The sequence below is a fragment of the Cryptotermes secundus genome, unplaced genomic scaffold (genome assembly GCF_002891405.2).
Source record: "Cryptotermes secundus unplaced genomic scaffold, Csec_1.0 scaffold1950, whole genome shotgun sequence".
In the NCBI taxonomy this organism is placed as follows: domain Eukaryota; kingdom Metazoa; phylum Arthropoda; class Insecta; order Blattodea; family Kalotermitidae; genus Cryptotermes; species Cryptotermes secundus.
In genome coordinates this window covers 175,147-197,515 of record NW_019721536.1, presented here as the reverse complement: position 1 = coordinate 197,515, position 22,369 = coordinate 175,147, and the positions used below count along the sequence as shown (strand labels likewise).

The window sequence follows — 22,369 nt, the reverse complement described above, 5'->3', positions numbered from 1 at the left end:
AGGCCTAATTAAGGAACTTCCCTGGATCTTTCCTGGGTGAGATTGAGGAAAACCAAGCAAAACTTCAGCTAGAAAGCCAATGTCCCAGCCAAGCACCTACCGAATTCAAGAGCACAGTGTTATGACTAGACCTACCTGTTTGGTCATACAGCACAAAGCAATAATGAAACTGTTAATATTAAGGAATCAGAAAAAATAGTTCAAAATATCATAATATTATATTCTTGCATCCTGTTGCACATTTCACTTTGCGTCTATTATTCCCAGTCTTACGTGCAACACCGAGTCCCATAAAACTTGTTAACTTCAATAAAATTTTAAAAGTTAATTTCATATTTTGGCCAATACGGCCCTCATCAGGTGTTAAAAAAAGGTCGCTTTGATGTACTGTGTGTTTTGTAAAACATTCAGAAACACACAGCAAGGATGAACATAATGCACCAACTCCAACATGCAAGAGCATCAAAGGGACTTGCATATATATTATAAACAGAAGACAGCAGTTTCCTCATCAAAAGGATGGTCCTACTGGCTGAAACATGTAGTGAACTTTTAAACTTTTAAAGTTAAGAAGTTTACTGCGATGCAGTGTTGCACATAAGACTGTGAATAATGGACACTAAGTTCAAAATTTAGTTTATACTTCTTTTCTATAATTTCTGCTTTCTTCCTGCTTCTCTCTTGCTTTCTTCTCATTTTTGTTAGAAGTCTTCCTCTACGGTTGTCTTTGTAAATGCGCTGTGGTAGAGGGGTAGCTATTCGATAAAATATTTCCACCAGCTGTGCCTTGCTCATGGAATTCATATTCTGTAGCTTCACACATCTCTGTAAACATCAAGGACATGTGGGTTACAATCACAAGATTCTACCATAGTACAAAGAAGGTGAACTCTCTATCATGGTGTAAAATAATTATACACGAATCCAATGTAACAAACTACCTTCATAACATGACATTCACATAGACAGTCTTACCCTTATCCTCTCTATTTCAATACCAAAGGGAAAGCAATACATACAGTATACAACCTCTACATAAACTATGACACTCACATTCAATACTTGGCCCTTTGCCTTTTCTCATAAATGGGCAGGAATAGCTGTGTTCTTCTTAAGGGCACACATTACAGGTAGTCATGACACCATCCTCAATGAAGTTGGCCGAACTATGGCTGTGTCTTTGGTGGGGACACATCATGGACTAGGGATGTGTTGGGACACCTCCTCATGGTCCCGCTGGGCAATGACAGTCTCAGGGTCTGGATTAGTATGGCCTAATGGAACTGGCGGCTAAGTTCCCATGAAGGGCAATGGCATTATGATCAGAGCCTCCCACGCAGCGGCATAATGACACTTGGGTATCATTACAGTGTACCCGGGACAAACGTGGGAGAGCACTCGTATGGTGGTAGATTTGGCTACTTGACCTGTCTCCCTAGAGTACTGATAAGGTGCTGCAAGCCTTCGGGCCCACACTCTAAACCAGTTTGACCAACCCATGTGGAGGGGTGGGAATGGGGGAGCTTATAGGCCAGCCCCAGGGGCGACTCTCTCATTCAGGTTTCCTTGGTCACCTCAAAACTAGCTGGTACTGCAATCCCACTGATCATCTGAGATACCCCTCTCCCCCCGAAAAGGCACTCTAGGTCCTGGAGGCTTCCGAGGGTCTTATTAATAACAGGACCAAACCACCTAAGCCAAGGTGTGATGCATCGTGCTGAGGGCTGCGTTGCACTGGGGTGGTAATTAGCCAGTGTCGTGAACAATACCCTTGGGACACCAGGCAGCACCCAGATTTATTTATGCTTTTCACCCGTATGGGGTGCTGCGGGTGGTGATCATTAAATCCCCATGACTCATGGGACTGAAATGAATAAAGAAATCAAATTTAAAACCGGTCATAAGGACCTTAAACAGAAGAGGGACCCCAATCCAAGGGGATCCCCACGAGAAATGCTTCAGCAGGGGAGGGATGAACCAGTGATTTGAAATCTGAGGTAAAACCAAGAACTACTCTCTTGGGAGTCAGTAGTACTGACATAACCACAACAGGGGGCTAGTACTTCTAGCACACCTGCAGCAGGAGGAGGACTGGGACACCTAGTCTCTGGAGTAGGTGGACTCCGTCTAGTGAAGAAGGCATTGTCTGGATGCGCTACGCAGAAATTAGAAAAGGCAAGAGCTGGGGCACGCAAAGCAGCAAGTGGGGGCAGTCAGCAACCAGGAAATGCAGACTCGCACAAGCAGGGAGAAACCCCCACCAAAACCCCTAAGAGGCGAAGGTCGGAGGGCAGTACCCCTACGGAAACGACCAGAGTTCTGAAAAGGCCCAGTGACTTACAAGGAGGCTCTGACCAATATAAAGGTAGCTATCTTCAAGGAAACATATCCCAAGGATAAGCTTACTGAAGAAGACCAGAACTCCATTCTGGAAGCATGGGGGGAGGCATCAAGTAGGATTCCAAAGGGAGAACTATGACACCTGAAGTCCTACAGACTGGAGGGAGGTGCACTTATTTACATATGCGCCGACCAACAGTCTGGTCAATGGCTCATCAAAGCCACTGACAACTACAGGCTGGAATCAGGGGCTTGGCTGAAGGCTACTGATGCCAGGAACTTGCCCAAGGCAGTTAAAGTGGCTCTCTGGACTAGGGACATAGTTGCCCAGAATCAGGAAGATCTGCTGAAATGGATTGCAGACCTCAATTCACAACTTCATACTGAGCACTGGAGGGTACTTGATAAGCAATCTGAGCCAAAAGGTCAGAGGCTTATCTTACTCATAGACCAGAACTCTTATACTACACATATTATACAGAGGACCGGTTACAAGATATTTACAGGGCTCTCACAGGGGACTGTTAAGGTGCTGAAAGATCCCGAAATTCAGCACCGGACAGAACCTGTGCCAGACACAACATCTTCATATTCGGTCTCTGAGGGGGAGGGGGATGAGATACCCACTCCCTTGATTGACCAAAGCAAAGCGGATAAGGGGACCCCTTCACATGGAACCCAGTCCGAGGATAGGAAGGGAAATAAGATGGAAACTGACCCCTCCCAAAATGGAAGAGATAAGTAAACCAAATTCTGCATACACCTAACATATCCATAACACATACACACTATGAAATTCCTTCAAATTAACCTACACCACAGCAAAGTGGCCATGGCAACTCTATGCCAGCAACTAGCTGAGGGAAATGCAAATATGGTACTTATTCAGTAACCTTGGTTATACAAGGGTCAAATAAGGGGCTTAACTAACACAGGGGAACAGTTTACTCTGCTGTACCTGGTAACAATGTGAGATCCTGTGTCTATATTAGGAATCATGTTAATGCCTTACCTTTGCTGGATTTCTGTTCCGGGGACACAACAGCAGTGAGGATAAAATATACATATCAAGGGGGCAGCAAGGAGTTGATTGTTGCTTCAGTCTACCTTTCATATTATGCACATGAACCACCACCAACTAAGGAAATGAGGGACATCATAGACTACTGCAATAGCAGGAAAAGCAACTCATCACTGGGTGTGATGCCAACACGCACCACATCCTGTGGGGAAGCACTGGCACCAACCTAAGGGGAGAGAGCTTCATGGAATTTCTGGAGAGTTCGAACCTGAATATTTTAAAGCATGGTAATGAACCTAACTTTGTGGTTTGCAATATGAAGGAGATTAGTCATTTGACACTAGGGACAAATACCATATAAAAACCTGGTAAGTAATTGGCATGTATCTGATGAGCCGTCTTTATTGGACTACAGATACATATGCTTTCAAATAGGTAACATAACAGCACAACAAGTTACCTTCAGGAACCCCATGAGAACCAATTGGGAGTCATACATGGACAACCTAAAGGTGAACCTGGAGATTATTTCATGAAATATAAGCATGATAAGGGACACAGATCGATCTGTTGATCAGCTGCAATGGGCCATCATCTTGTCCTATTATCATAATTGCCCAGCCAAGACCACTCGCTTACCAAGGAATGCACCTTGGTGGAATAAAAAGCTGAGTGGGCTAAGAGTTAAAACAAGAAAGCTATTTAATACAGCAAACAGAACCCTCACCTGTTACAATAAAGAGATAAGGAAAGTCAAATGATCCTCATGCAGGAGGTACTGCAAGGAGATCAATGATGTACTGGGTAGTGTTGGACTCATGAGGGTCATGGCAAAACAGGCGACCAATAAGGTCAGCACTGTCAAGCTGCCTGATGGTAAGTATACCGAAACTGGAGAAGAGACGGTGAAGGAACTGTTCAGAGTCCACTTCCCAGATTCAAAGCTGATTGAAGATTCAGGTGATGAGCAGGGCCAGCAGAACCTGGACGTATGTGGATACATAATGAACAGGGAAGACTGGAACCTGGTTGGTCAGGTAATCAATCAATCAAAAATCAGATGGGGGTTTGGTACCTTCAAATCATTTAAGTCTGCGGGAACAGATGGTATTGTACCAGCACTTCTGCAGCAAGGGGGGAACGCAGCAGTGTAGTTGGTTGAGGGGCTATACTACAAGCTGGAAGGTCGCGGGTTCAAGTCCCGATGAGGTCATTGGATTTTTTCAATTGACCTAATCCTTCCAGCCCCACTATGGCCTTGGGTTTCACTCAACCTCTAACAGAAATGAGTACCAGGAATTAATTAAATAATTTTCCTTGGGAGTAAAGCGTGGCCAGCGCGTAAGGCTGGCAACCTAACCACCATCTTTGAACCGATTGTCTAGATAATGTGGGACCCTCAACGTCTCATAACCCTATGGGTCTTCATGGCCTGGTACAGGGATAGCCTTACTTTTTTTTTTTTACTTCTACAGCAACATTTAGTCCCACACCTATGCAAATATTTAGAGCCTGCATGGCGCATGAGTTTATCCCTGCGGCCAGGAGGCAAGTTAAAGTGACATTTATTCTGAAGCCTGGGAAACTTGATTATACCGAGGCTAAAGCTTATCGTCCTATCAGCCTGTCATCTTTCCATTTGAAAACAATGGAGAAAGTGGTAGACAGACATGTTAGGGATGGTGCACTGAAAATTCATCCTCTGCACCGAAACCAACAAGCTTACCAAATAGGTAAATCTACTTAAACTGCATTGCATAATGTAGTAAAACACAGAGAAAATGCTACTGAACACAAGGATATTGCCCTTTGAGCATTCCTTACGTAGAGAGAGCCTTTGACAGAACCTCTTCTGACACAATAAAACAGGCTGCTGAAAGGCATGGCATTGAGCCCTCAATATGCAGATGGATCTGTGCCATGCTGGAAAGCAGGAATATAAGTGCTGCGTTGTCTGGTGAGACCTTGGGAGCCCCTGTGGCGAGAGGGTGTCTGCAGGGGGGTGTTCTTTCCCCTCTCCTGTGGAGCCTGATCATGGATGATCTTCTTTGGGAGCTCAATACAGACCACTTCACAGTAGGATATACTGATGATATAGCAATCCTAATTAATGGGAACAGCCCTGTATACAGTTCAACAGTGGTGCGAAAGGACAAACTTGCCTATCAATCCAAAGAAGACTGTGATTGTACCCTTTACTAGGAAGAGCGATATAAAGGGGCTAAAGGAACCAATCCTCTTCAGTAAAGCAATCCGGCTATCCAGTGAAGTTAAATACCTTGGATTAACATTAGACAAAGGGCTGACATAGAAAAAAACAGCTGGATAAGGCTATTAATAAAGGCCTATAAGGCCTTTTGGACATGCAGAGGCACGTTTGGGAAGACTTGGGGACTGACACCAAGGGTGGTATATTGGATATACACTGCGGTGGTAAGACCCATAATCACCTATGCCGCCACTATATGGTGGCCTAGAGTTAACACAAGACAAGTCAGGCTGAACTAAGCAAATTGCAAAGGACAGCCTGCTTGGGAATTACAGGAGCAATGAGAACAGCTACAATGGAATTCCTACTAGGACTCCCTCCAATGCATTTGCAGATGGAAGCAGGGGCCAAGTTAGGAAATTACAGATTACGTTGCAATGATCAATGGAGACCTAAATCCAAAGGTTTTGAACATGCATACATGACTCAGGACATGGAAAAAAAACCTATCTTACAGATGGGTTCTGACAGAATGATACCAAGACATGTCTGTGATAAACCATTCATGATCAGATTCTCTGACAGAAGTGAATGGAAGAAGGGACTTCTACCTGATAGAACAGAGGGACTAATCTGGTATACAGATGGCTCCAAGACAAATAAAGGCACTGGAGCTGGCTTGTATTGTGATCGAACGAGGCTGAAGCATACCTTCAGCCTTGGTCAGTACACAAGAGTATTCCAGGCAAAGGTGTATGCCATTAAGGCATGCGCAGTTGAGAATTTAGATATGAACTATAGAAAGAGGGACATCTATATCCTATCAGACAGTCAAGCTGCAATTAAAGCACTTGGTACACACCAAATCACTTCAAAATTGGTTTGGGACTGCCACCAATCCCTCATACAACTGGCCAGACATAACAGAGTACAACTGATGTGGGTGCCAGGTCATGAGGGTTTTGCAGGGAATGAAATCACAGATCAACTGGCAAGGACAGGATCTGAACTGCCGTTCATAGGACCAGAACCAGCTTGCAGCATCTCAGTTGCAGTTGCTAAGAAAGCGATCAGGTACTGGACAGATAGAAATCATAAAAAATACTGGGACTGCATAATTGGACTCAAAACATGCAAAGGGTTTTATATCAGGACCCTCGGCCAGAAGAACGAAGGATCTGTTGAGATTAAACAGAGATCAACTAAGATGGGTGTTAGCAGGATTACATATTGAACACTGCTACCTAAAAGGACACATTTTCAAGCTGGGACTGACAGATAACCCAAGTTGTGAAAGGTGCTTACAAGAAAACGAATCAGCCACACACATCCTGTGTAATTGTGAGGACATAGGTTATTTAAAATGTCATCACTTTGGTCAGTTTTTTATGGAACCAAGTGACTTTTATGATGATCCCATAAGCAGGGTAAAGGGCTAATCCAAGGGAAACATAATAGATCACTGAAGGTCATAGTGCGAGGGCTGATTTTTATGGCCCACCCCTTACATACATACATACATTACATTACATTTCTCATAAACACTCACACACAGAATAAAACAAAATTAACACAGAACCTTTCANGGAGAGACACGGCAGCGGAATTTAAATGACTGCGTCAAAGGGTTAACACAGAACCTCTCCATAGTTTGATTTCTTGTTAAAAAACAAGTTGAAAATATTGCATAACGTATGTCCTATGAACACGTGTCTTGAACATGCCTTAACATGTTGGCATCAACTGCTGTCACGGGTGCTTGAAGTCTTGCCATGAGATCTTCAACAGTCCTTGGAGGGACTGCTTAAATATGCCCCTTCACCTATCTGCACAGAATAAAATCCATCAGAGTTAGATCTGGTGACCAAGGAGCCCTTGCAATCCATCCTCAATGTTCAATCCACCTTCCATTCAACCACTGCCAGACATGTTCCCCATGGTGTGCTGGTGCCCGATCATGCTGAAACCACAAACTTTGCCTCACAGGTAGAGGCACACCTTTAACCAGCTACAGTAAAACAGTTTTCAGAAAATCCTATCATTAAGCAGTCAGCATGTCAAGTAGCAGACGGGGGCATATGACAATGTCCCCAATGATTTCAGCCCACATGCTGATGCTGAACCAGGCTTGATATGCACACTGGTAGATAGGATGAGGACTATCCTGTGCCCAGTGATGACTGTTTTGGACACTGAACACAATGTCACAAGTAAGACCTGCTCATCTGTCCCAAAAATGTAACGTAAAAAGAGCTCATCCACAGTATGTTCCTGTCAAAGCCATTTGCCAAATTGCATCCACAGAGGTCAGTCCTCTGTAAATTTATGTGCTCTCGTTGAGAAGTTGTACAGGTGCAACTGATTGTCATGAAGTACTCTGAGGACACTTGGCTCGAATAGTCCAAATTCTTGTGCAGTATTACATAAGTTCCTCCACATCCCTCACTCCACAGTTCAAATTATGGCATCTTCATCAGCTGGTGTTTGTACAGTCTGGGCACAACCTGCATTTATTTGTGTCATGGGGGTTACACTGTGCCTCACAGACATGCTGCTCCAATTGTTGCTACACATTAGTGTCCGGATGATATCAACCAGAATAATACAGCATTCATTCACACAGCAGTACCAGGGACTATTACAGGTACCGAGGATTGTGAGCAGGTTGAAACATTCATCATGTGTGTATTCCAGGATCATTCAATGATAACTGACCCCTGTTGCGCTCTGTGTCTTGAGCACACCACCAACATGCTACATATCATGACAAATAGCACTGAAAGTATGTTAGCACACTTGGTACCTTAAAAACTGAGCATCTCAGAATATATGTTTTATAACATTTTCAACTCTAGCATTTTAACAAGGAATCACATAACCATCAACGTTATTTCCTTTGTGGGTTATTTTATCATGGTTTCACATCAATTTGCAATGCAAAACTATACTCGTCACTGATGACACTATTATAGTATTCTCATTACACACTCAGAAATTACTGCTTTCATGACTGAAAGAACGAAGTCTTTGCTAGAGTGAAAAAATGGTTTAATATCATTAAATTTATATGGTAACATGACAGCATGTGTGGATCAACAGACAATAGATGAACTGCTGGAAATGGTGTTTTCTATGCAGTTCATGCCAAGGCTATACTAGCAGCCGCTACTTAGTAATGGCTAGTTCTTGCAGTCATCCGCCTGTGTCTCGTCTTACATTTAATGGAAGATATATTTCATTTGTAAATAGTGTAAAATATCTCAGTGTAATCTTTAATAGGAGGGTTAAATGGAGATTACACATAGAAATGATCAAAGCCAAGGACTTCAGAACATTTATAATTTTGTATTCTCTATTCAAAAGTGAGCAATTAAGCACTAACATTAAGCTGACCCTCCAGAAAGCTCTCATTAGATCTGTAATGACTTATGCTAGTCCTGCCCGGGATTTCGCAACAGGTACCCATCTAGTGAAATTGCAGCGCCTGCAAAACAAGGTTCTCAGCACCACTGGCAAATTTCCAAGGCACACAGGGGTTCGCGATTTACACGTGGCTTTCAAAATTCCATATGTATATGATTATATAACAAAATTATTCATGCAACAAGCAGAAGTCATACAAAATCATAATGAAAATGGTCGCAATACTGAGCAAGAACCCCATACAGAAAGTATAAGAGGCTTACACTCAGCAGCGGTCAAGCATACGACTGTTCAAGTGACTAGATTGCCATTGTAGCAGAAGCTACTAGAAATAGGGCATAATCTGCTGTACTTGGCCTAGACTAACAGACGCCCTGTATATGTTTTATATGCATTTATCAACATGTTTAACAATTAAAATGTACATATCCTTTACATTATGACAAATGACTTACTACAGCAGACAATGACTTGGGCAAAAGACAGACCTGTTCTCTCATAAGAGAGGGCGCCCCCAAAAAAAAAACAAGAGCGAAACTGTCAAACAGTATTAAATATCTGGCCATGAGCCCCAGATAGGGCTCAATATTAAGACTGACTGACTGACCGTCAGTCCCAATGTGACTTTGACTTTGATAATGACTTGTGAAGAAACTGAAGGCTTTATGTGCGCCATACAGTGTGCAAATCAGTGAGACTGTTATAATCATTTGTCGTTACAAGTTATAAGCATTCAATGAATCCAATTATCAATCCAAACCCTGAGACTAGTCATTAACATATGACAATATAACTTCTGACAAAACAAACTTCATGAAATTTAAAGAGTATAATAATCTGTATATATAATGCTGCATAGTCCAGCAGAGGTCATGAAATTTGCTACTAAAAATACAACATATTATCATGTGTTAGTGACTACAGAAGGGGTTTTGACTGGTAACTTATTTATCCAAAAGTTATAAATCATAACTAGAAGTAATTAAAATGCTCTCACTAACTGGCACATTCTGCTTCTCATTACAGCTCATGCTAAATCTTCTATGTGTTCATTAGCCATTGCCTGGTAATGGATCCCAATGGTAGCCACGTCATTGCAGGCCTTCGACCATCTCACAACTAGTCAGAGTCAGAATCAGCGTTATTTTATGACAGGTGGTTTGCCAGGCCCCAAGAGCAGAGATTTATTTTTTGCAACTGAACCCTTGCATATCATCCTCTCTGATGAAAGGATGGGTTTGTCTCTTATGAATAGGCTTCGCCAATGTAAAGTGTATGTAGCACACATACATCATGCTATTTCTCACGATTTTATATGACTTACGCTTCTTTCCTGCATAATTTTGATATACAATCATATAAATATGAAATGTTGAAAGCCAAGTACAAATTGCGAAATGGTGTGCATCTTGGAAAATTCTGTAATGGTTCAGAGAACCTTGTTTTGTAGGCACTGCAATTTTATGAGGTAGATGTCTGTTGCTAATTCCCAGTCATTACTGATCTAACCAGTGCTTTATGGAGGGTTACTTTAATGTTGGAGCTTAAACACTAACTTTTGTATAGGGTGTACATCCTAATTAATTTTCTGAAGGCCTTGGCACCAGTCATTTCTATGTGTAGTCTCCACGTAATCATCCTTTTGAGGATTACATCCAGATATTTTACATGACTGATGAATGGGATATTTCATTCATTCAATGTAAGGCAAGCCTCGCAGGGCCTAAGTCTATCATCTGAGTCTTATCTTCATTGATTTTGATGTTCCAGTGTTCACACCATATCTCAGTAGCACTGAGACCTCAATGCAGCTTTCCGAGAACATAACCCTCTTAGTAGTCTGTCACATTTGCCACATAAAGAGGTGTCGTCATCTAAGAGACCTAGTCAGACACCAGGTGTGTGGGGCATATCATTTATTTATATATATATACTGCACACTGCTGAGGACAGGATGGAACCTTGTGGCACCCCTGCTTGCACAGTACAATCTTGGTAATCTGACATGTATGGGACCAAGGTACTGCCGAATTACCGAAAAGGATGGATTACTGGAAAAAGTTGGAACAAATTTATTAGGTTGTTTCAGAACTGATAAAACATTTAACAGAATTTCTCACCATTTGTTCATTTTACATTAATAAATGAGTCCTGTGAATTTTTGTCCAGTAATTCAATACTTGGGGCTTCATTTCACTGCATTTTTGCAAAAAAAAAAAAATAAATAAATAAATAAATAAATAAATAAATAAATCTACCGCTGTATGAAAGGTTCTCTATAGAAATGTACAGTATTGAAGAACTGAAACAGTGTGTACTAGCGAGGGTCTATATAAATTAGTTTGTCAAGCTCGACTGAACACAAGACAGCCTCTGCTGCTGCAGAAACCTGCAAAAGGTCCGCAGATACCTCTCTGGCACCTGATGCCGGATTACCGAGATTGTACTGTATATACCTTGGTGTAGATATTTCACCTTCAACCAAGACTCTTGAATCTTCTCTGAGAAAGAGAAAAGCTAATAAGCTTGAATGGACTGTTCAAAAACTTTAATACAGATAATGGTGTATCAAAGGCTTTTTCAATTATCCAATACCAGAGCTATAGATGTGTTATTGTTGAAATTTAAGGTGAAGTAGTCTGTAAGCCTCAAACATTGAAGTGTCATGTTGTGATGAGCATGAAAACCATACTGGCTTGCTTTAAGCAGGCCTCTTTCTTCAATATGCTTTTCGACTATTGTCAGGATAACTTTCTGGAAGAGATTGCTTGTTTTGGACAAGAGGCAAATCAGACATATATTCTGATGGAAATTTGGGTCCTTCCTGGGTTTCTGTAATATTATAACTTTTGCTTCCTTGCAAGGTGTAGGGAAATGGCAAAACCGAAGATGCCTGAGGCATCACAATCCCTCCTTTTGTTTCCTGCTGTTCAAGTGCCTTTCTATGGGTAATTCGTTTGTAGGTTTTGGTACCCCAATTAACTGTCCGAGTGTAAGTTGGTTTGCCGATAGTCTACATGCAGAAGCTATAGATGCAGTAAAGTTGTGGGCTGCTTTTTCAGCTTTGTCTCCTGACTTAATTTGGATTCTAGTTGAAATTAATTCAGAGGCAAGGCTCTGAAACTGCTCCCAATCTGTGAATTTGTCAACTGAGTCTGAAAGGTTCCTAGTTCTAACTTGACCCAGTAAGTGGAACACAACTGGTAGGTGATCTAAGTCCAGAATGTCACAGAATGACTTCTCACATCCGGACATTCTTGTGCACAGCAATATTGAGCACACCATTTCCCGTAGGACAGTAATGAGTGGGACATTATGGTGAACTTTCAAACGCTATTATATCCAACAAATTCACTAGTTACCCACCAAATGGCTGGAAAATATGCAATTCCAAAATGGATGTTTAGTATTCAGATCTCCTGCCAGTAGCATCTTATGTCTGAATGTTGAGAGCTCGATAATGTCTGCATTATTCCAACCATGGCTTGGTGACTTACAGACTGCTGCAAGAGGAACTTCACTATTACCAATCAGTATGCAGGCCCCTGTGGCTTGCAGTGAAGCAAGGGGAGGCAGGTCTACATGGTCATGGGGAATGCCTTTTCTAACTGCAACAGCAGTTTCACCTTTTCTTCCCGGGAAGCAGTCAGTCTGATAAAGTGATAATTTGGATAAAGAAACTCTCATGGGATTTGAGATGTGCATCTGAGAGAACAGCCACATCTGTATTTAAGTCTTGCAGCTGTTTACTGAGCTCATAGCGCTGCCTCTAAACGTCACTTGCATTAAATGCTATGACTTCGAGCAGCCATTTTGTTGCATTAAATTAACTACCATTTTTCTAATGACAAATATTTTGTCTTTTTCTGACACAGCTTCACTGAGCTCCAACACGATCCACTGCACTAAAGTGGTGACTTTTAACATGTTATTGGTAGATGAATTGGAATCCTGTACTAAGAGGCATGTTTTCTGAATTTCATGTTATGGCAGATTCTGCTGTACAGGAGGTCATAAACTTTTCCCATCTGTTTGCTACACCTGTGCACACTGGTGTTGTGTCCTGATGTAGTGCAGCTGGAAAGGACTGCTCTGGTGAGGTGAACTCAAAGAAGAATGTCCTCCCAGGGGATCCCTCGGAAGTTCATGATGTTCTTCTCCTCTGCAGTTCTCCTATAGCAAGGCTCCATTGGATGACATTGGATGAGGTTTCCCTCATTCTCCTGGGGTCCAACTGCAGCAGTTCAGTGTGGATTTTGTATCTCTCTTTTCAGAGCATTCCTTATGCAGGTGGATGTCAGTACACCACAAACATCAAAGGGCTTGCTTGCAGTTGGCCCAGACATACCAAAGTTTTGGCAGATGTACCACTGCATATGGCCAGTCTGAGCTCTGTATAACTCTACCTATGTCCTCAAGGCTGTTGCAATATCTTCCACAGGCATGTCAGGGAGGTGATGTATTACTGCCTTGACAGAAATTTCAGAATTTGGGAAGAAGGAAAATAGTGGACATTATTTTTTCCAGGTAGGATTTAATGGCTGAACAGCATTCCATTTCTTTTGTTTTTCGTTACGGGTTCCATTTCATGTATTTTGGAACTCATACTCTCCTTTAATGCAGTTGTTTATGTCACTTTGGAGTCAAATGAGGTTTGTGGTAGAAGTCATCAATACTGGTAATGACTACCTGGTTTTCTACAAGTGTCCTTCTCTGGTAGTGTGCTCTCTTCTCTAGCAGTCTCCATGTCCATGTCAGTAGTTCTGCTGAGAGGTGCAAAAGAAGTCGCTAGTTAACACTGATTTTGGAGGCAGTGTGAAAGCTGTGGATGTTAGGTCTGGTTTAGTCTTGGCTGTCTTTGAGGTGTTATCATAGATACGTCTCTTGCATCTGTTTACTTCATGGAAGTCATCACCCTGGGCCATTAATTCCATGGAGGTTTTGTTCACTACACAACTCTATCCTTCACTTCATTCAATGTTACCATGTACATGCCATAAAAAGTGCTAAAAAGCAGCTTCCCACCTAGACCTTTACAAAATTTTGCTGTTATCCTCTGCACTATTCACAACAGAGGTCCACCAGGACACTTCCCCCATTTTAGGTGGTGTGCATCCAGCAAGAACCTCAATGCCCTTGAGTGTTTTTATATACCTGCTGCAATTCGTAATGGCATGACATTCAGATTTCAGCGATATCCAGGATCCTGGTATTTGGAGCGTCCACCATCTTGGTGCACACACAAGTTCACCACTTGTTTTGTTGTTTTATATAGCACTGCACATAACCGCAGCTGGGCAGCAAACTTTACTGATACCACTTTTGCTGAATGGACATTGGCCATGAACACACTATGTAGTCTGTACTAACCACTCTTATGAATATGTTTGGCCTTTCGTCAAGTGTAGGTATTGCACATATAGCATATTACTGTTTTCTTTTCACACTATACACAAGTGCTCTGTTGGTTCAGGCTTTGCAAAGCAGATCATGCATATCTTATGCTTCAATGAAAGCTTAGGCACTCAAACAGTTGTAAACTGGACCACGAATTAGTTTAAGCCCCTTATATTTTCTGTCTGGCTTTGTCTTGTCCTATACTACGAACATGTTCACTCTCATGAATATGTATGACTTATGCTTGTTGCTTGCACAATTCTGTTATATAATTGTATACATATGATAGGTTCCAGCTCTCACATGTAGTCACACTCAGAGTGACTTTATGACTGACGGTTTACCAACTATCAGTTCATCTTGGCAACAGGCCCCTTGAGACTCAGGTCCAGCAATTTCTTCTTTTAACTGAACACCTGCTTTTATAGTCCTCATGTTACATCCTCTTTGATGAGAGGATAGGTCTGTCATTTACAACTGCTGCTGGCTCTCATCAGTGCAGTCATTCTCAGGTCCAAGCCCCGTAGGACTCATAATCATATTTTACTCTCTGAGATTCATGACTCCCCCAGCCTCAAGGGCCAGGTCCCCATATTTACGTAGGTAAGTCAAAAATTAAGTTACAAATGGATATAGAACTTAAACAAATATGAGCAGTGATTTGAAAAATGCTTTTATTTCTCAACATTGCATTTATTTCCCTGTACATTGAGGCACTTATCTCATCATTTCACAAGCCCCTGAAAACCAGCAGCATAAAATTCTTTGGGCTGCTGTCGGAACCAGGTGGTGACCTCCCTTAAAGAGGGCTGAACAAATGGGAAGTCGCATGACAGGCTAGGTTTACAAAAAGTCTGTGCACGAGGGGTGCCGCGCATGCTGACCACACAACACAAAATGCAAAGAATGGGCCTGGCATTACAGCATCTCAATTGCTACCACGATGAAGGACACAATATGATAGCCCGAACTGTCACAGGTGATGAGTCTTGCTCCAAGCAACTTCCATTTGTTCAGCCCTCTTATACATCATCTTTTGGCTGAGCATTTTCCCGACAGTGAAGCTGTACAAAGGGAAGTCTCACCACCTGGTTCCGACAGCAGCGCAAAGAATTTTATGCTGCTGGTTTTCAGGGGCTTGTGAAATGATGGGACAAGTGCCTCAATGTACAGGGAGATTATGTTGAGAAACAAAAGCATTTTCCAAATCAGTACTCTTACTTGTTTAAGTTCTATATCCATTTGTAACTTACTTATTGGCTTACTCTCATATATAGTCCAGGAACAGGGTGGCCCAGTTACAGCCCCAGGCAGGCAGGGTGGGGATGTATCATAGACCAGGGATGCGTTGAGACACAGATTTGGAACACCTCCTCGTGGTCCTGCTTGGCAACGACAGTCTTGGGGGTCTGCATTAGCATGAGCTTCCGGGGCTGGCGGCCGAGTTTCCATAAAGGCCAATGGCTATCTGACCAGAGCCTCCCACGTGGTGGCATAATGACTATTGGGTCTCATTATGATGTACCCGGGACGAATGTGGGAGAGCACTCCTATGGGGGTAGCTACGGCTATTTGAGTTGTCTCCCTACAGTACCGATAAGGTGCCGCAAGCCTTAGAGCTCAACACTCTAAAATGGTTTTGAACAACCCATGTGGAGGGGCGGGAATGGGGGAGCTCTGAAGCAACCTCCAGGGGCGATAATCTCGTGCAGGATGCCCTGGTTGCAACCTCATGACAATTAGTATCAAACTCCTATTTATCATCTGGGATACCCCTCTCCCCCCAAACATGCACTCTTGGTCCTGGAGGCTTGTGAGGGTTATACTTATGAAGGACAAACCTCCTAAGCCAAGGTGTGAGGCATTGTGCCGAGGGCTGCATGGCACTGGGGTGGTTATTGGCCAGTGTCACGACTGATCCCCTCGGGCACCAGGCAGCACCCAGTTGTATTTATGCCTTCCACCCATACAGGGCTCTGCGGGTGATGACCTTTTAAATCCCCATTACTCATGGGACCTAAATGAAAAAGGGATCCAAAACAAAAACCGGTCGAAAGAACCTTAAACTGAAGAGGGACCCCCCTTCAAGGGGATCCCTATGAGAAATGCTTCAGCAGAAACCTGTAAGCTCTGGTGAACCATTAAGGGGCCCAGCTGCAACCGGCAAACCTGCTGTTGAAATTTCAGCCAAAGGCAAGTATGAACCAGTGATTAAAAACTTGCCAGAGGCAAAACCAAAAACTCCTCTCTTGGGAGTCGGTAGTACTGACACACCACTGCAGGGAGCTAGTACTTCTAACATACCTGCAGTAGGGGAAAGACTGGGACACCTAGGCTCTGGAGTAGGTGGACCCTGTCTGGCGAAGAAAGCTTTGTTTGGATGCGCTAGACGGAAGTTAAAACAGGCAAAAGCTGAGACATGCAAAGCAGGAACTGGGAGCAGTCAGCAACCAGGGAATGCAAGCTCGTCCAAGCAGGGAGAACCCCCCACCGGCACCTTTAAGAGGCCAAGGTGGGAGGGCAGTACCCCTACAGAAATGGCTACAACTCTGAAAAAGCCCAGGGACTGTAAAGGACCAGGGACTTACAAGGAGGCTCTGACCAATGTAAAGGTAGCTATCTTCAAGGAGACTTACCCTGAGGATAAGCTTACCGAAAATGACCAAAATTCCATTCTGGAAGCATTGGGCAAGGTGTTACGTAGGCCTCCAAAGGAAGAACTACCACACTCTAAATCCTGCAGACTGTTGGGAGGTGCACTTATCTATATATGTGCCGACCAACAGTCTGGTCAGTGGCTCATCAGAGCCATTGACAAACACAGACTCAAATCAGGGACTAAGCTGAAGGCTACTGATGCCAGGAACCTGCCTAAGGCTGTTAAAGTAGCTCTCGGGACTAGGGACAAAATTGCCCAAAACCAGGAAGAGCTGCTGAAATGGATATCAGACCTTAATCCAGGACTTCATACAGAGAACTGGAGGGTACTAGACAAGCAATCTGAGTTGAAAGGCCAAAGGCTTATCCTATTCATAGACCGGGACTCATATACTACTATACAGAGGACTGGTTATAAAATATTTACAGGACTCTCACAGGGGACTGTTAAAGGTGCTTGATGATCCTGAAGTTCAGCGCCGGGCAGAACCCGTGACAGACACTGTATCCTCTAACTCAGTCTCTGAGGAGGAAGGGGATGAGGTACCCAGGCCCCCAGGTGACCAAAGTAAAATGGATCAGGGGACCCCTTCACACGGAACCCAGACTGAGAATGGAGAGGGACATAAGATGGAAATTGACACCTCCTCAATTGGAAGAAATCATGAAATTTCTTCAGATCAACCTACACCACAGCAAAGCTGCCACGGCAGCTCTGTGCCAACAGCTAGCTGAAGGTAAGGCAGACATACCACTTATTCAGGAATCTTGGTAATACAATGGTCAAATAAGGGGCTTAAATAATCCAGGGGGAACAGTTTACTCTGTTGTACCCAGTAATAATGCAAGATCCTGTGTTTATATCATGAATCCCTTGCCTTTGCTGGAGCTCTGTTCTAGGGATTCAACAGCGGTAAGGATAAAATACCTGTATCGAGAAGGCAGCAAGGAGCTGATTGTAGCTTCAGTCTACCTTCCATATGACTCGGATGAACCTCCACCAAATAAGGAAATGAGGGACATCACAGACTACTGCTTTAGCAGGAAGAAGCAACTCATCACTGGGTGTGATGCCAATGCGCACCACATCTAGTGGGGGAGCACCGGCACTAATCAAAGGGGAGAGAGCCTTATGGAATTTCTGGTGAGTTCAAACCTGAATATTCTAAACCATGGTAATGAACCTACCTACCTTTGTGGTTTGCAATAGGAAGGAGGTTATTGATTTGACACTAGGGACAAATAACATAGGAAACCTGGTAAGTAACTGGCATGTATCTGATGAGCCATCCCTATCGGATCACAGATATAATTGCTTTAANCAGGGGGAACAGTTTACTCTGTTGTACCCAGTAATAATGCAAGATCCTGTGTTTATATCATGAATCCCTTGCCTTTGCTGGAGCTCTGTTCTAGGGATTCAACAGCGGTAAGGATAAAATACCTGTATCGAGAAGGCAGCAAGGAGCTGATTGTAGCTTCAGTCTACCTTCCATATGACTCGGATGAACCTCCACCAAATAAGGAAATGAGGGACATCACAGACTACTGCTTTAGCAGGAAGAAGCAACTCATCACTGGGTGTGATGCCAATGCGCACCACATCTAGTGGGGGAGCACCGGCACTAATCAAAGGGGAGAGAGCCTTATGGAATTTCTGGTGAGTTCAAACCTGAATATTCTAAACCATGGTAATGAACCTACCTACCTTTGTGGTTTGCAATAGGAAGGAGGTTATTGATTTGACACTAGGGACAAATAACATAGGAAACCTGGTAAGTAACTGGCATGTATCTGATGAGCCATCCCTATCGGATCACAGATATAATTGCTTTAAAATAATTAACATCACAGTAGATCAAACTACTTATAGGAATCCTAACAGAACCAATTGGGAGTCTTACAAAGATGACCTAAAGGTAAATCTAGAGGCCATCTCGCGTAATATACGCACAATAAATGACGTTGATCAGTCCGTTGACCAGTTGCAATGGGCTATTATCTCGTCCTTTAATCAGAATTGTTGGGCTAGGACCACTCGCGGACCAAGGAGAACACCTTGGTGGACTAAACAGCTGAGAGGGCTTAGAACCAAAATGAGAAGGCTGTTTAATACAGCTAAAAGAACAGGGCAGTGGGACACCTATAAGGAAGCCCTTACCTGTTACAACAAAAAAATAATGGAAGCCAAGCAATCCTCATGGAGGAGGCACTGCCAGGAGATCAATGATGTACCAGGCGGTGCCAGACTCATGAGAATCATGGCAAAACAGGCGACCAACAAGGTCAACACAATTAAGCTGGCTAACGGACAGTATACTCAAACAGGAAGGGAAACACTGAATGAATTATTCAGAGTTCACTTTTCTGGTTCCAAATTGATTGACAGTTTGGACGATGGACAGGGTCAGCAAAACTGGACACTTGCCAAAGCAAGATGAACAGGGTAGACTTGAACCTGGCCAAAGTCTTAATCAATCAAAAATAAGATGGGCACTGAACACATTTAGACCATTTAAATCGGCAGGAACAGATGGAATTGTACCGGCACTTTTGCAACATGGGGCAGAACTTTTAGTTCCACACTTATGCCGCATGTATAGAGCCTGCTTGGCATATGGTTTCATCCCCATAGCCTGGAGGAAAGTTAAGGTGACGTTTATTCCAAAGCCCGGGAAACATGATTATATCGAGGCTAAGGCTTATCGTCCTATCAGCCTGTCATCTTTCGTTTTCAAAACGATGGAGAAACTAGTGGATAGGCATATCAGGGACAGGGTATTGAGGACATATCCTCTACACTGAAACCAACATGCCTACCAAACAGGTAAGTCTACCGAAAGTGCACTACACAATGTGGTAACACGCATAGAAAGTGCAATTGAACACAAGGATATTGCCTTAGGAGCATTCCTTGATATAGAAGGAGCCTTTGATAGGACCTCATTTGATGTAATCAAACAGGCTGCTGGAAGGCATGGCATAGAGCCTGCAATACAGATGGATCAATGCTATGCTGGAAAGCAGAATCATAGCTGCTACATTATCGGGAGAAACCCTGGGGGTGTCCGCGTCTAGGGGATGTCCGCAGGAGGGTGTACTTTCGCCTCTGCTGTGGAGCCTGATCGTCGACGATCTCCTGACGCCCCCACGTCCAAAATCCTGCGCTTCATCCGAAACGTGGGGTTGGTGAGGGAATAATTAAAAAAGGGGAAGCACAATAGACCTAGGTCATGGTGCAAGGGCCGAGAAGGCCTACCCCTCATACATATATACATACAAACAGCCCCAGGCACTGGGTTCCCAATCCGCCACCTCCTACAACTTGCAGGGCTACAGTGGAGGCATACGAACCCACTTCCACAAGGGATTCTCACAAGTAGACAAGTTGGTCCTCATTCTATAGCACTGGGTCAGAACACACATAAAACACTGCCTCCAACAACTCTTCTCTTGTTTTGTGACATGTTAACAGGGGCTATTGCCTAGCAATGAACTGAGTAAAATCTAAAAGTTTGTGACAATGGTACATTTGTACAAGTATTATGTTTCTGGACATTACCCATCACCTTGTCTAGATCTAAAAACTATACTGTTTAGTTTTCAAAACACGTTTCAGAGACTGGATCCTGTCTCTGTCTTCAGGTAAAACCTACTCAGTTGGGCCCAACAGAAAGAGCTAGTCCCTATCTCTGGACACCTATGCCAGTTTCAAGATGGGGTACATAAATCAAGCACAGCACAATCTATGTGCAAGACCTATTTTTTTTAATGCTAGTGGGGTGGGACTAAGTCCCTTGTACTGTGGCCCCTTATGGCCTATTGTACCAGCCCCAGATGAGGGTGATTGTGGAGCAATTGGGGGAATGAAGATTGGCAGGGGAAACCGAAGTACTCGGAGAAAACCTGTACCAGCACCACTTTGTTCACCACAAATCCCACTTGACAAGAGCCGGGAACAAACCCGGACAGCCGTGGGAAGCCAGCGACTACCACTTGAGGTATGGTACGGCCTTGAAAGAGCTAATAAAATATTCAATTATCAAAACTCCATACGTATGAGGCCTTCCACCAGAGAAGTATCTTGATTGAAATCATCACTGGAGAGAAGCAATACTTCTTATGGTAGTCTCTTGACTTCTGCTGTGATGACGGGGATCGAGATGGGAGAGATGTCCAAACTGGGCTGACTGATCAGATGGTCCAGCAGAGACATGTGAGCTGATTCCTTGTATTTCCTGTATGTGCTGTTGGGCTCAATTTAGATATAGATAAGGTGATGGATAATGTCCAAAAGCATAATACGTAGGAAGTCAAAAATCATCCGCACTCTTGCTTTTCCAATCCATATATACTAAAGTAGGGGTTGAACAAGTACTTCATTTTTCTACATAGTCTCCTCCCTTTTCGATGCACTTGGTCCAGCGGTCCAAAAGCTTGCGTATTCCCTCCACGAAGAAGGTTTTCGGTTGGTCGCGCAACTGTTTATGCACTGCTTCCCCCACTTCTTTGTCCGTAGAAAATCAAAAACCTCGTAAAGCATCTTTGAGCGGTCCAAAGAGATGATAGTCGGAAAGGGCGAGATCTGGGCTGTAGGCAGGCTGTTCCAGTACCTCGAAATACAAATGGTTAATGGTTTCACTGGTCTGGCCGTCCTTGTGTGAGTGTTCATTGTCATGCAACAACAACACTTTCTTCGACGATAGGCCTCGGCGTTTGGTGCGAATTGCTGGCTTCAGATTGTTGGCCAGCAAATCACTGTATCTTGCACTGTTGATTGTACACCATTTTCCATGTAGTCTTCCAGAATAGGCCTTTTTGAGTCCCCAAAACGGTTATCATCACCTTTCCCACGAAAGAGTGAGTCTTGAATTTCATCTTCCTTTGCGATCCCAGGTGCTGCCACGCCATGAAGCGTAGGTACCCTTCAGAGGATCTTACAANAGAGAAATTAATTTAGACGGTCGAGGATGACCTCGACCGGTGGTCCGAAACGAGAACAACCTACCCCATCAACGGTTGGAAAGACAAGCCAAGAGCCTCTAGCTCCACTCGTTAGGCCGCTAAGTCGGCTCGGAAGGGGAAGGAGAGAGGGGGACAGTAGAGAAAGTAGAGGGGAGAAGTGCGCACACAAACCACGGACAGGAGCCGACGTCACAGCTCCCCCCCCGGCAGGTGTCACTGTCCAGTATGAGCGTGTGACCACCAAAGGTCTCAGCGTCCAAAGGTATACATCGCGAACCTGGCCTCCTACGGGCAGGCACACACTGCATGGTAAACTTCGTAGAACGGGCCATACAAACACTGGCTCACTGATTTCA

At 43.6% G+C, this 22,369-nt stretch overlaps 1 protein-coding gene across 4 annotated transcripts in view; it reads right to left on the bottom strand.

Moving 5' to 3' along the window:
* Window positions 1-22,369, bottom strand: part of LOC111875579 (ashwin) — a 66,033-nt gene that overhangs the window by 36,154 nt on the left and 7,510 nt on the right. For 3 of the 4 annotated variants that reach the window (XM_023871927.2, XM_023871928.2, XM_023871929.2), the window contains exon 2: window positions 644-825. In XM_023871927.2, the coding sequence (XP_023727695.1) occupies window positions 644-825 (182 nt within the window). Of the gene's footprint in view, window positions 1-643; window positions 826-7,294; window positions 7,397-22,369 lie in introns of all 4 variants that reach the window. The other variant, XM_023871930.2, reaches the window with a different exon arrangement.